Genomic DNA, 12,536 nt, shown 5'->3' with positions numbered 1-12,536 from the left:
ACATCTCGTACAATATTTACTGTTACAAAGTACATAAACCAAATACAGATACTGATAGCGCATGCCGCACACACACACACACACACACACACACACACACACACACACTCACACACATGAAATGTTACATTCTCATTGCGAACACAAATACACAATGTAGACAGTTTTGTGATTGAATCTTCCTTATTTCATCTGACAGTGATGTTGATTTGTGTTCACAGTGAGATCAAATGTATCCTTGTATATATGTGCATGCTATCAGTATTTATGTAATTCATAATGACAACAAATAGTGAGAGACGTAACAAACATCGTGCAGCTAAATCAAACTCTATAGTCACTCTGGTTTGGTAGTAACATCATGCCGGCTAAATCAAACTCTATAGTCACTCTGGTTTGGTAGTAACATCATGCCGGCTAAATCAAACTCTATAGTCACTCTGGTTTGGTAGTAACACCGTGCCATCTAATTCAAACTCTATAGTCACTCTGGTTTGGTAGTAACATCATGCCGGCTAAATCAAAATCTATAGTCACTCTAGTTTGGTAGTAACATTGTGCCGGCTAAACCAAACTCTATAGTCACTCTAGTTTGGTAGTAACATCATGACGGCTGAACCAAACTCTAAAGTCACTCTGGTTTGGTAGTAACATCATGCCGGCTAACATCGTGCTGCCAAAATCAAACTCTATAGTCACTCTGGTTTGGTAGTAACATTGTGCTGGCTAAACCAAACTCTATAGTCACTCTAGTTTGGTAGTATCAGTAGGACAGTGAAAAGTAATCACTTTGGAACGGTAAATTTGAAATGAATGTGTCATTTTGACATCTAGACCTTGATCTTGCAATAATTATAATTTTCTGCCAGTTTTAGAGACATTAACATTGAATAATTAAATCTCTGCCAATTTTGGAAACACTAACAATATTTCAATCATGGCATGATCAAGGTCCACAGTACTAGTAGATGGACTAAAACATCAAATTCGATTCTTCCACTATTCACTGCACTGTAGAAATTTTTTTTTAAAAGAAAATAACTGACAAATCATAACATGTGGTTCATATGAGATATGTATATCATATCTGTATGGGCATTGTTAATGTCATACTTAATTTTTGAGATACCATGAATAAATATATTAATAAGTAATATTTAACAAAATATTTGGAGAAAAAATTAATTGAACATCTGCTCTGTTCATTCAATGAAAGGTGAGGGTTAACTTAAACAACCTCAGGGGGGGGGGGTGTTTGTACACAAATAACATACTATTTGAGTAGAACAAGGTTCATCCTGTATTTACAAGCTGCAGGCATTTGTCAAAATGTCTGAGCTATTGCAAGGATACTCGAAAATTCTAACATATTTAAAATTCTGTCACATACTGTCAAGATCATATGTCTCGTTCTAAGTGGATAAAAAGTTAACCTTTTGACCCCCCCTTTTGAATATTTGGTTCAGTCCAATTGTTTTATACAATGGGTCATCTCATTTAACAAGGTAACAAGGTAGAGTTGGTTTTTCAGCTGAAATTATACCTCATCTCTGAAATATGACAAATGCAAGATTTTTTTTTTTTTTTGGGATTTGAAGATTAATTTTGGAACAGAATTATCAAAAATAACCAACAATATTATCTGGTACCAAATATTTGGAAAAAAATGAAATAATTTTTGGTATTTTTTGAAAAAGTGTTTATTTTCTGCGTGTCGCACTACTGGCTCTACCATGTTGATCTAGCTGACAACATGCAAATGATGTGCCAGATGGCTAGGTATGTGGCCTTGTGTGCTACCCCTGTGTCTCTTTCCTTCAAAAAATTGGTTTCCTAAAAATCAAAAGTATTAAAATTGAGCTCCTTTTTTCTGTATCATTTAGAAGGGGGTGTGCTTAATTGCCTGAATGGCTCAAAGGTCACCAATCTGCAATCTGTTGTAGTATCTCAATTTGCTTTTAAAGTACATGTTATACAATGAAAAAAAAATCTCTGCCTCCACTAGACTATATAAATTATGTACAGAGGTCATTAGCTTGTAGTTGTAAAATTCTCCAACTATACTGTAATATTTCTTTCCATTCAACTAAAATCGCCAAAGTGTACACACATATAAAATTGACCCCTTCAAAAATCTATCTTTTCCAAAAAATCTTGTCCCAAAATTATCTAAAAGTACAATGCTTGTCTGGATAATTTCAATACAAAGAAAATCCACATATGTCTCTGCATAGTCGCACTACTATTACTAAAGTAAGTTGCTTTCTGAAGAAAAAAATCTGAGTTGGCCCCATTTTGAACTTTAAATCTCCTTACAAGTTTTCATATATTGACAGAAAATGGAATTCTCACATAAAAATTCCATACGTTCTTATGCTCATATATCATTTTTTTTCAACAAATAAATTGTCACTTGACATATAAGTTTCTTGCAAGAAATATGCCATTGTGTTGGACACAAGTCTTATCAAAAGAAACTTGTGGTTACTTCCGTGTACACGAAGTTACATATTTTTGTGACATAAATCAATACCCACTGAATTAAAACAGCTCAAAATATCACCCAGAATTAATAAAGCTGAATCAGCAGTGATTTAAAGTTAGCTAACGAGGTCGATTTGATTTTTTTCCATATTTTTTATTGCTGCGGAAACGACGGAGAACGCATTTTGCACTACGCTGCACCGATTTCTGCTTGCAACTTGCAGGTGTTACACATTCGCTAAAAAAAATTGAAAATTACCTCTTCACCGTCATCGTAATCTGTCATCTTTAGATTTTGTTCCTGCACACGAGCTTCACAGTAACTCGATTCCACTTTAGAAAGTTTTGAATCGAAACAATCAAATGATGTAATCTGCGAAGTCCGACCAAGTACACACGACCACAGACAGCAATGGCCGCCACCGTCTCAATAGCTAAATTGCTTCGGTTGACCTTTCAACTTTGTTGGGTGTGGCAAATTGACACAGCCGTATAAAATACTATACGAGGGGTCATCGTCAAATATGTGAATTGTTCTCAATATAATAATACAATTCTTCTCAACTCAATGCAGTTTTCATAATGTCCTTTTCCTCCATTTTGAATAAATATTGAGTAATACTTTGTGAATAAATTATCGGTCTCAAGAGTCTCCGGGCAGACAAGTCAATGTCCTATGAAAATGACTATATTCTCTTCTAACGAATTTCAAGTGTGCCGTGTCACTTTTACGGAGTTGCTCCCTTTTTATTTTACTTTATTTGTATTCATTTTGGGGGGAATTTGTACAAATGTTAGTATAATTAAGTATTATTGTACACTCTACGGCATATTCGGTAATTTATTTTTTTAAAATTTGAATTGTATTTTGAAAATGTAGATAATCTGAAAAGTTGATAAAAATCTTTTCTAAATGTCTTTGTTTACCAACTACATAGTTTATTTTCATATAATTTTGTAATAATTCAATAATAATATCAGATCTAATCACAATTATGCAAATGAGTTTAATTTTAGCAAATGTCGAATTCGTTTAAAATGCAAGATGATACAGCTGTGGGCTTACGGTGAAATGACTGCTGTTTCAAACGGTAGCATAAATATCACCATGGCAACGGGAAACCGCGGGGGATTCGGAGATTAATACTATAATAACATTAACACATTTGTTTATAAAAGTCATCAAATAGACACAACATTTCAAAACGTCGCCATTCTTTAAAAAAACACGGTCGATAGACTGCATGCCTGTTTATTTATGGCCATAACATATCATATGATATAACATACACGTATATTTTGCCTGTGTACCTTTTCCAGCTCTACGCAGTGTTATTAAAAAGACACTTAATTCAAGAAGGAAAAAAAAGGCAAATTGGGGATTAAGGCTGTAATATTTATGGCATGTCGTGTTTAATTATCTTCATTATTTCACATTAATTCATTAATTGATGTAACTTGTGACGTTGGGTAAGCAAGGCCGGGAGTTATTGATTATTAGATATTTGCATATATAGCAGTGGCTAGGACGAGGCAAGGCTCGCTGAGTTCACGACTATGAACCAAATACATGTAGCTATGTAGGTGACCCCAATTTAAACGTTATCACACGTAAACATATATAAAACACGTTTACGTGCCAAATATTGATAAATGAAATTAATTGGATTATCAATGACATATCTATAAGCTGAACATGATAATAATTTGGATTAAAATAAAATGTAAAAGGGTACCTTGATGTTGAATTTGATGTTGTGTTGATCTGGTATGATGTTCTTGCTAAAACCACCTGATAGTACAAGTCCTCATTCGACTGTTCGTTTTCACCAACACTAGCGATGACAAACGGCTAAAATTTCTCCACTCCCTGTAGCGGATGATCACTGTGGGTTGTATGGCAGAGGGATTTCCCCGGTGTCACCGGAAACGTGAAGTTTTGGTGTCTGGAAGCATGCAGTTTGTGACAGAGGAACAGATCGGAGCTCCTAAAATGAATGTGTGTAGACGTAAGACCGAGACTAACCCAGTACAGTCACCGGACTACCGCAGAGAGGATTTGCTGTTGTTTTCACCACGTGGCTTATCGTTGATATCTGATTGGGTGTACTAATACCACTAAATCCGTTGGGATTTTTGGGTTGCTAAAATGTGAAGAACGGCTTTCCCGTTTCTAAAAATGTCGTCAATTAATCCCAAGGGAATTTGAATGAAAGTAGATAAATACACTGTTGTCTAACAAAGACATTGTTACGAGAGGGGTGTTCATTGTGAATCCTTTGTCTGCCATTTTGCATGACAATTTCAAACGATAGAATATACTTGTAAGCTTTCACCGTGAGAAACAATAACCATTTTATAGAAATTGCAATTGAATATCAACTGCCACAATATATCTTTCTCAAAACACAGACCATTGAAAAAGGGCCATTATTTTTTTATGGGCCACTCACCCCTGTACAATGTAGTTGCGTCCAACCTGGAGAATCACTTTTACAGCGAGTTGAGATGTACCATGCACTAAATGTTTACCTGGGCAAATAACGTCCCAGACTAATGTTGCCTCGTAATAAAATTGCACATGTTCTAAAACTCTCAAGTAGACTTAGTGAAGTCTCTTGGCTTTTCATTCTTTATTTCAGTAAAATAATTGTTTCAGTAAAAAAAAATCTTTTCTGTGTATTGATAACTTGAATGAGTGAATGCGAAACTCGGTGAACATATTCGTTACGTACGTGTAAGCATAGACCATACAGTGCAGTGTAGGATCTATGTAAGCCCAGAAACTTGAAAAAAAAAAAACACTAAAAGTTCATGATGACATTTCCAGATAATGAGATGTGTACAAGAAAACTCTCAGGGGGACTAATGCTAATATACCCCTCTAGCACCTTAGATGTATTCCTAAAAAATATGTAACTGTACGTGTTATTTATTTATTTATTATCCCTTTTGTATCAGGGGCTCACTAAGCATGTTAGGAGCAGCACGTGTAAGAAACTGTGCCACAATCAACAGCAAACATGGACTTTAGACTGTACTGTCAGGTCCCAGAGGTACGGATTACAGTGATTGTGAAGTGCGCCCACTCTTGTTTTGGGAAATATGTTATCTTCTGGACCATTTGTTTTGATATTAGTTTGACACTGTACAGTTGGATTTCCGCAAGAGTTTGCATCTTCAAACGCATCCATCGAGTCTCAGTTTCTCCAACAAGGGTGGCTTAGACATAGAGGGCGCCCTCTTGCAGCTTTGTAATGTAACTGAAACATTGTTTTTTTTAAAACTTTTTTGATAGAATGATTACTTGTAATATCGTACACACTGGACAGTATTTAATAACACGCGGGTACATAAGTACACTACTTATGGAAACAGTCAATTCATTTCCTTCATTTATTGTATTTTGTGAGTGCCTTCAACCACAAGACCACACGAGAGAGAGAGAGAGAGAGAGAGAGAGAGAGAGAGAGAGAGAGAGAGAGAGAGAGAGAGAGAGAGAGAGAGAGAGATAGAGAGAGAGGGAGGGAGGGAGAAAGAGAGAGAGATAGAGAGACAGAGACAGACAGACATACATCGACAGAGACACACAGAGAGACAGAGAGAGAGAAACAGACAGAAGAGGGAGAGAGAGACAAACAGTGACAGAGAAAATGAGAGATGGTTCATATGACTAGATTTGACTAAACAAAACTCATTAGTACAAGACAGAGAATATTGTTTATTAATAGTTATTCACCACAAATGGTATCTATAACAATCTGACCACTCTAGGTAGATAAATACTAGTAGTCATTAATCTGGTGACTTAGACAGACGAAACATTAAACGGTTTGGTTTTTGTCTTTTGTTTTGTATTTCATCATTTTTTAAATCCATTGTGAGATAATTTAAGTGTGAGGACCACAATGGAAATAAGTTGATAAAACTTTTTGGTCCCATCCTCTGCAAAGGTATTCGGTGATGTATCTGTTTTGTCTTTCATGTGAATGTGATAGTTGTCTTATTGCATATCTGTTTTAGTTTGTGGTTTTCTGAATTCTTTTGACAAATCAAATCAAATAATGAAAATCAATAACTGAAATCTATAATGGTATTACTTTTTGAAATATATCAAATAATGAAAATCAAATCAAATAATGAAAATCAAATAATGAAAATCAATAACTGAAATCTATAATGGTATTACTTTTTGAAATATATGTGGTATTACAGCTAAAAAAGGCGAGGTTCACCAGAAGACAACATTGTATATGTAACATAATACATTGACAATAAAGTTGATCATTTTACAACTTTGCATTGTTGTTTTACTTGATAGATAACACTTTTACTGCTGAACACAGCATGATTGTTATTGAGGAAAGTTTCATTGATAGATAGCAACACTTTTACTACTGAACACAGCATGGTTTGTTATTGAGGAAAGTTTCATTGATAGATAACAACACTGTTACTACTGAACACAGTATGATTGTTATTGAGGAAAGTTTCATTGATAGATAACAACACTTTTACTGCTGAACACAGCATGATTGTTATTGAGGAAAGTTTCATTGATAGATAACAACACTTTTACTACTGAACACAGAATGATTGTTATTGAGGAAAGTTTCATTGATATATAACAACACTTTTACTGACGAACACAGCATGATTGTTATTGAGGAAAGTTTCATTGATAGATAACAACACTTTTACTACTGAACACAGCATGGTTTGTTATTGAGGAAAGTTTCATTGATAGATAACAACACTTTTACTACTGAACACAGCATAACTGTTATTGAGGAAAGTTTCATTGATAGATATCAACACTTTTACTACTGAACACAGTATAGTTGTTATTGAGGAAAGTTTCATTGATAGATAACAACACTTTTACTACTGAACACAGCATGGTTTGTTATTGAGGAAAGTTTCATTGATAGATAACTTTTACTACTGAACACAGCATGATTGTTATTGAGGAAAGTTTCATTGATAGATAACAACACTTTCACTACTGAACACAGCATAACTGTTATTGAGGAAAGTTTCATTGATAGATATCAACACTTTTACTACTGAACACAGTATAGTTGTTATTGAGGAAAGTTTCATTGATAGATAACAACACTTTTACTGTGCTGAACACAGGAAAGTTTCATTGATAGATAACAACACTTTTAGTACTGAACACAGCATGGTTTGTTATTGAGGAAAGTTTCATTGATAGATAACAACACTTTTACTGCTAAACACAGCATGATTGTTATTGAGGAAAGTTTCATTGATAGATAACAACACTTTTACAGCTGAACACAGCATGATTGTTATTGAGGAAAGTTTTATTGATAGATAACAACACTTTTACTACTGAACACAGCATGATTGTTATTGAGGAAAGTTTTATTGATAGATAACAACACTTTTACTACTGAACACAGCATGATTGTTATTGAGGAAAGTTTCATTGATAGATAACAACACTTTTACTACTGAACACAGAATGATTGTTATTGAGGAAAGTTTCATTGATAGATAACAACACTTTTACTACTAAACACAGCATGATTGTCATCAAGGGAAGTTTAATAAGCGAAATGAACGTAAACAAAACTCTCTCTTCATTCAAAATTCCCTGTTTTCTGCAATAAAATATCTCATCTAGTGAGTAAAATAAAAACCTCACCTTACCATATGTTAGGTGTTGATCATTATACCAAGCGCAAACCAATTAGAACAAAAAATATGGAGTATATATTCTGGTCGTTCTACATCATGACAACACATGTCTATGTCACTGGTTCTGCAGTGTTCGAAATATTAGTCAAAATGTTCAAAAGTGCCATTACTGTCCCCGATTTCTCTTTGATATTACTGGCGCTAGTATAATATTATGTTATTCTCCAATATTTTTCTTTATTCAGCAAGAAAATACTCGTGACCTGAGGGGCACTTTCATTACGAGTTGATAGACGAGTAGTGACAAAGGCTCCTTGGGTCACTCATATTTCCCTTGGCTGAATGAAGAAAAATGTTGGGGGATAATATCTAATTAAAAGTACAGTCTCCTTGAGAATAGGTAACTTGCAAACCCGCCATGTTGAATGTTGCATCATGGGAAATGGGATAATAAATGCTAATCAATTAGTATTGTAAACAATAATGTTACATTGTTTGTAACCACAAATAATCAATTCATAGTCACCCTGACCATTATGGGAGGTTTATTTTATCGGTGGCTCCAGATTAGGTAATACGATAATCTCAGATAATCCCATAGTCCTTTGCGTCTGAGCATGCTCAGTCTGGATTGCAAGTTCCCTATTCTCCCTGTTTCCACTACAATTCATAAAATATATATAATACATTAATATCTGGAACCAGAAGACAATATTTTTGAATCAATTATTGCCGTTTATTGCTGTACAGTAAGCACACCTTTTTCTTTGAATATTTCATCTAACTCGTCCTCCATAACTTGATTTGTGCCACGTAATCCGTTAACGACCTTCGACCCCCACAAGAAATATTCCTGAATCCTTTCAGGCGTCCAACCCTCCGGTGCGATTTCTGTTAAGTCTCGTAAATTGTATAATTTGTCTGCGAGTTTCACAAGTTTTGCTTCGCGACTGATATGTGGTGCGTGTTCGATCTGTAAACGTTTACGTTCCATTTTCGGCAAAGATTTATCATCGGTTACTTCTGCGACAATCTTTCGTACTTTTGATCCAAAGCGTTCCTCGATTTCATCAAACGTTGTATCAGTATCTTCAACTGTGTCGTGAAGAAGAGCCGCCTATCAAGAGAAGCGATAATTATTACAGAATAATCTAATTTGTCATGGGGTGGGGGGGGGGGGTACCACTTGTCAGCTCTGGTTGGGGTGTGTGGCCAATACTCCCTGCAGTGAGAGTCTGGGTAAATGAGACTAGTGGTCTCATAGGCAGAGCTTCCTGCAGTGAGAGTCTGGGTAAATGAGACTAGTGGTCTCATAGGCAGAGCTTCCTGTGGTGGAAGTCTGGGTAACTGAGATTAGTGGTCTCATAGGCAAAGCTCCCTGCAGTGAGAGTCTGGGTAACTGAGACTAGTGGTCTCATAAGCAGAGCTTCCTGTGGCGGGAGTCTGGGTAACCAAGACTGGGTTATAATTGACTATTAATATTAAAGTGGTACAAGCTCAGTTTGTAAACTCTTTACTCCAGTGAAAATAATTACATAAAAATTGATTAAACTATTCGAGTATAATATTAATATCAATGCATGTCTTCTATAGCATTACAATAGGGAACTTGCAAACCCGCCATGTTGAATATTGCATTATGGGTAATGTAACAATAAATGATAATCAATTAGTATTATAAACAATATTGTTATATTGTTTGTAACCACAAATGATCAATTCATAGTCACCCTGACCATTGTGGGAGGTTTATTTTATCGGTAGCTCCAGATTAGGTAATACGATAACCTCAGATAATCCCATAATCCTTTGCATCTGAGCATGCTCAGTTTTGATTGCAAGTTCCCTATTGTTTTCTGGCAAAGTTAGAACTGTTGATTGCATAGCAGAGATTTTCTTGACTGTTTTCATACATACGGAAAGTACATCATTGGATCGTTTCTATAGCAACTGGTAACAACAATTACAGAAACACTTTTTTTACCTGTAAAATATTCAAATCTTTTATTCCAGCTTCTTTGGCTAAAATTCTTGCAACACCTATCAGTTTTTAAAAAAATGGAGAAAAATATCAAAATTAAAATAAATTGGAGAAAAATACCAAAATTAAAAGATCTGTCATCTCAGATATGTATGATATCCTTACATTGCGATCTGTTATTCTGCTTCACTGGCAGTGTCTTCTTCCGCAGTGAGTGAACCTGCGCGATGACACAAACAAGTGTAATTTTACCCCTTTCATATGTAGTTGGCTAAATTATTAACGATATTATCGACATTTTATTGTATTCTGATAGAAATATTCTGAGACATAACTCGGGAAACAAATGCCTGTGAGCAAGACTTTGACACACGACCCTGTCGGAAAACTGCGACAGTGAGTGTAGTGACAACTTTCACAGCACTGGAACTTTACCGATTATTTTAGACAACATTGTAATCGTATCTTACCAATGGGGTGATTTATATACGGAGTTTTCAGGGGATTTTTTCTCCGTTGATCTCTGTGTTTGAGTGCTGCAAAGTCCATGCAGTCCACGAGAGCTTGGAGTTGTACGCCTTCGTCGTCTGCCATGTTGTACACACCGTATCTACGTCTGTCTGTTGTGAATCTTCGACACTTTACAGTTGAAGAGTTGTTACGGTAGTACTGATTGGTTGAAATGATGCAGTGTCTACTGACGCAAGCAATGGGGGGTAAGTTGGAGGGGTAGAATAAATGTTTGATCACCAAGGAGGCACGTCCGATATTTGGCATAGTATCTTTGGGTGATGACCTCGGTCACACACCTAGGTTTTCTAATAACGACCTCGCGAGGGCGCTGTAATGATTCCAACTGAGATTTCTTTGGATTTCTGTGGCCCTTAACATAGTCATGAAAACAGATTTGGCTTGAGCATATTTGGTCACCAAGTTCTATATTTTTATTTTGTAACTTTGTGAAACTATTTTTTTGTAATCCATTGATAAACAGACATATACAAACCTACATACATGCACATGAACCCACCCAAACATATACATAAACATACATACATACATACATACATACATACATACATACATACATACATACACACACATACATACATACACACACACACACACATACATACATACATACATACATACATACATACATACATACACACACACATCCATCCATCCATCCATCCATCCATACAGACAGACAGACATACATACATACATACATACATACATACAGACACACACACACACACATACATACATACATACATACATACATACATACATACACACACATACATACATACATACATACACACACACACACACATCCATCCATCCATCCATACATACATACAGACAGACATACATACATACATACATACATACATACATACATACAGACATACATACATACATACAGACATACATACAGACACACACACACACACACACATACATACATACATACATACATACATACATACATACATACATACATACATACATACATACATACATACATACGAAAGGAGTGACAATGAAAGAAAAAAATTAAATTGGAATCACATATTATTAATTTTCTAATATAAAAATATGTACATACACTACAGTATAGAATGTATTAGAATTTAGTGACCATGGAAGAAAAGCGTACAAATATCTCATTTAAATTCAATCTTCACACTAGAGTGACATCATTATTTTACTCTAACATAAACATTTCAAGTTATTTAAATATTATACCATACAAAGAAGTAAAATGTCAATATTCCAAGTTTACACAATGATTTCCTAACATTTATTAATCTGTATTTTTGTCTATTTGTCATCAAATTTATGAAATTACTTTCAATTATTCGTACATCTCAAGTACAAATACAAACCATGATTTAAAGTAGCCACATGGATGGAGATTGAGCAGGAATTTTGGATTTTTAATTTTAATATAAAACAATTATATGATTGTTTCCTACTTGAAGAATCAATGTGAAACAACATATACCAAGTCTGTGTTTGTAACTCAATACAACATTGACCAAGTCTGTGTTTGTAACTCAATACAACATTGACCAAGTCTGTGTTTGTAACTCAATACAACATTGACCAAGTCTGTGTTTGTAACTCAATACAACATATACCAAGTCTGTGTTTGTAACTCAATACAACATATACCAAGTCTGTGTTTGTAACTCAATACAACATATACCAAGTCTGTGTTTGTAACTCAATAAATTGCAAAAGATTAATAAATGAGTAAAATGTTTGTTATAATATTGCATGAACAACAACAACAAACTTTCTTTTTATTTTACACATTTTTAGCTTTCTGCAATGTATTGAGTTACAAACACAGACCTGGTCAATGATGGTTCACATTCATTTTTCAAGTAGG

General features: G+C 34.8%; 2 protein-coding genes across 3 annotated transcripts in view; both read right to left on the bottom strand.

Moving 5' to 3' along the window:
- LOC144449917 (uncharacterized) overlaps positions 1-4,307 on the bottom strand; it is a 36,888-nt gene extending 32,581 nt beyond the window's left edge. The window contains exon 1 of one of the 2 annotated variants that reach the window (XM_078140466.1): positions 4,221-4,307. Coding sequence is in view for 1 of the 2 variants with exons in the window: in XM_078140465.1 (XP_077996591.1) it covers positions 2,744-2,770 (27 nt within the window). In the remaining variant the exon portion in view is untranslated. Of the gene's footprint in view, positions 1-2,743; positions 2,880-4,220 lie in introns of those variants that run through there. The other variant, XM_078140465.1, reaches the window with a different exon arrangement.
- Positions 4,308-7,917: 3,610 nt separating this feature from the next.
- Positions 7,918-10,915, bottom strand: LOC144450182 (guanosine-3',5'-bis(diphosphate) 3'-pyrophosphohydrolase MESH1-like). The gene is made up of 3 exons (XM_078140760.1): positions 10,603-10,915; positions 10,136-10,191; positions 7,918-9,268 (listed from the first exon to the last, which is right to left on the bottom strand). Exons 1-3 carry the CDS (start codon positions 10,907-10,909, stop codon positions 8,888-8,890), a joined length of 744 nt encoding a protein of 247 aa, XP_077996886.1. The 5' UTR covers positions 10,910-10,915; the 3' UTR covers positions 7,918-8,887.
- Positions 10,916-12,536: the final 1,621 nt, after the last annotated feature.

The sequence above is a fragment of the Glandiceps talaboti genome, chromosome 19, assembly GCF_964340395.1.
Source record: "Glandiceps talaboti chromosome 19, keGlaTala1.1, whole genome shotgun sequence".
Lineage (NCBI taxonomy): Eukaryota > Metazoa > Hemichordata > Enteropneusta > Spengelidae > Glandiceps > Glandiceps talaboti.
This window is presented reverse-complemented; position numbering and strand designations above follow the sequence as displayed.

Coding starts and splice junctions, on each gene's coding strand:
- LOC144450182 (XM_078140760.1), bottom strand. CDS start 10,909: ATGCCAAATATCGGACGTGCCTCCTTGGTGATCAAACATTTATTCTAC. Junction 10,192..10,602: donor GTATATAAATCACCCCATTG/GTAAGATACGAT, acceptor AAAAACTGATAG/GTGTTGCAAGAATTTTAGCC. Junction 9,269..10,135: donor AAGATTTGAATATTTTACAG/GTAAAAAAAGTG, acceptor TTCTCTTGATAG/GCGGCTCTTCTTCACGACAC.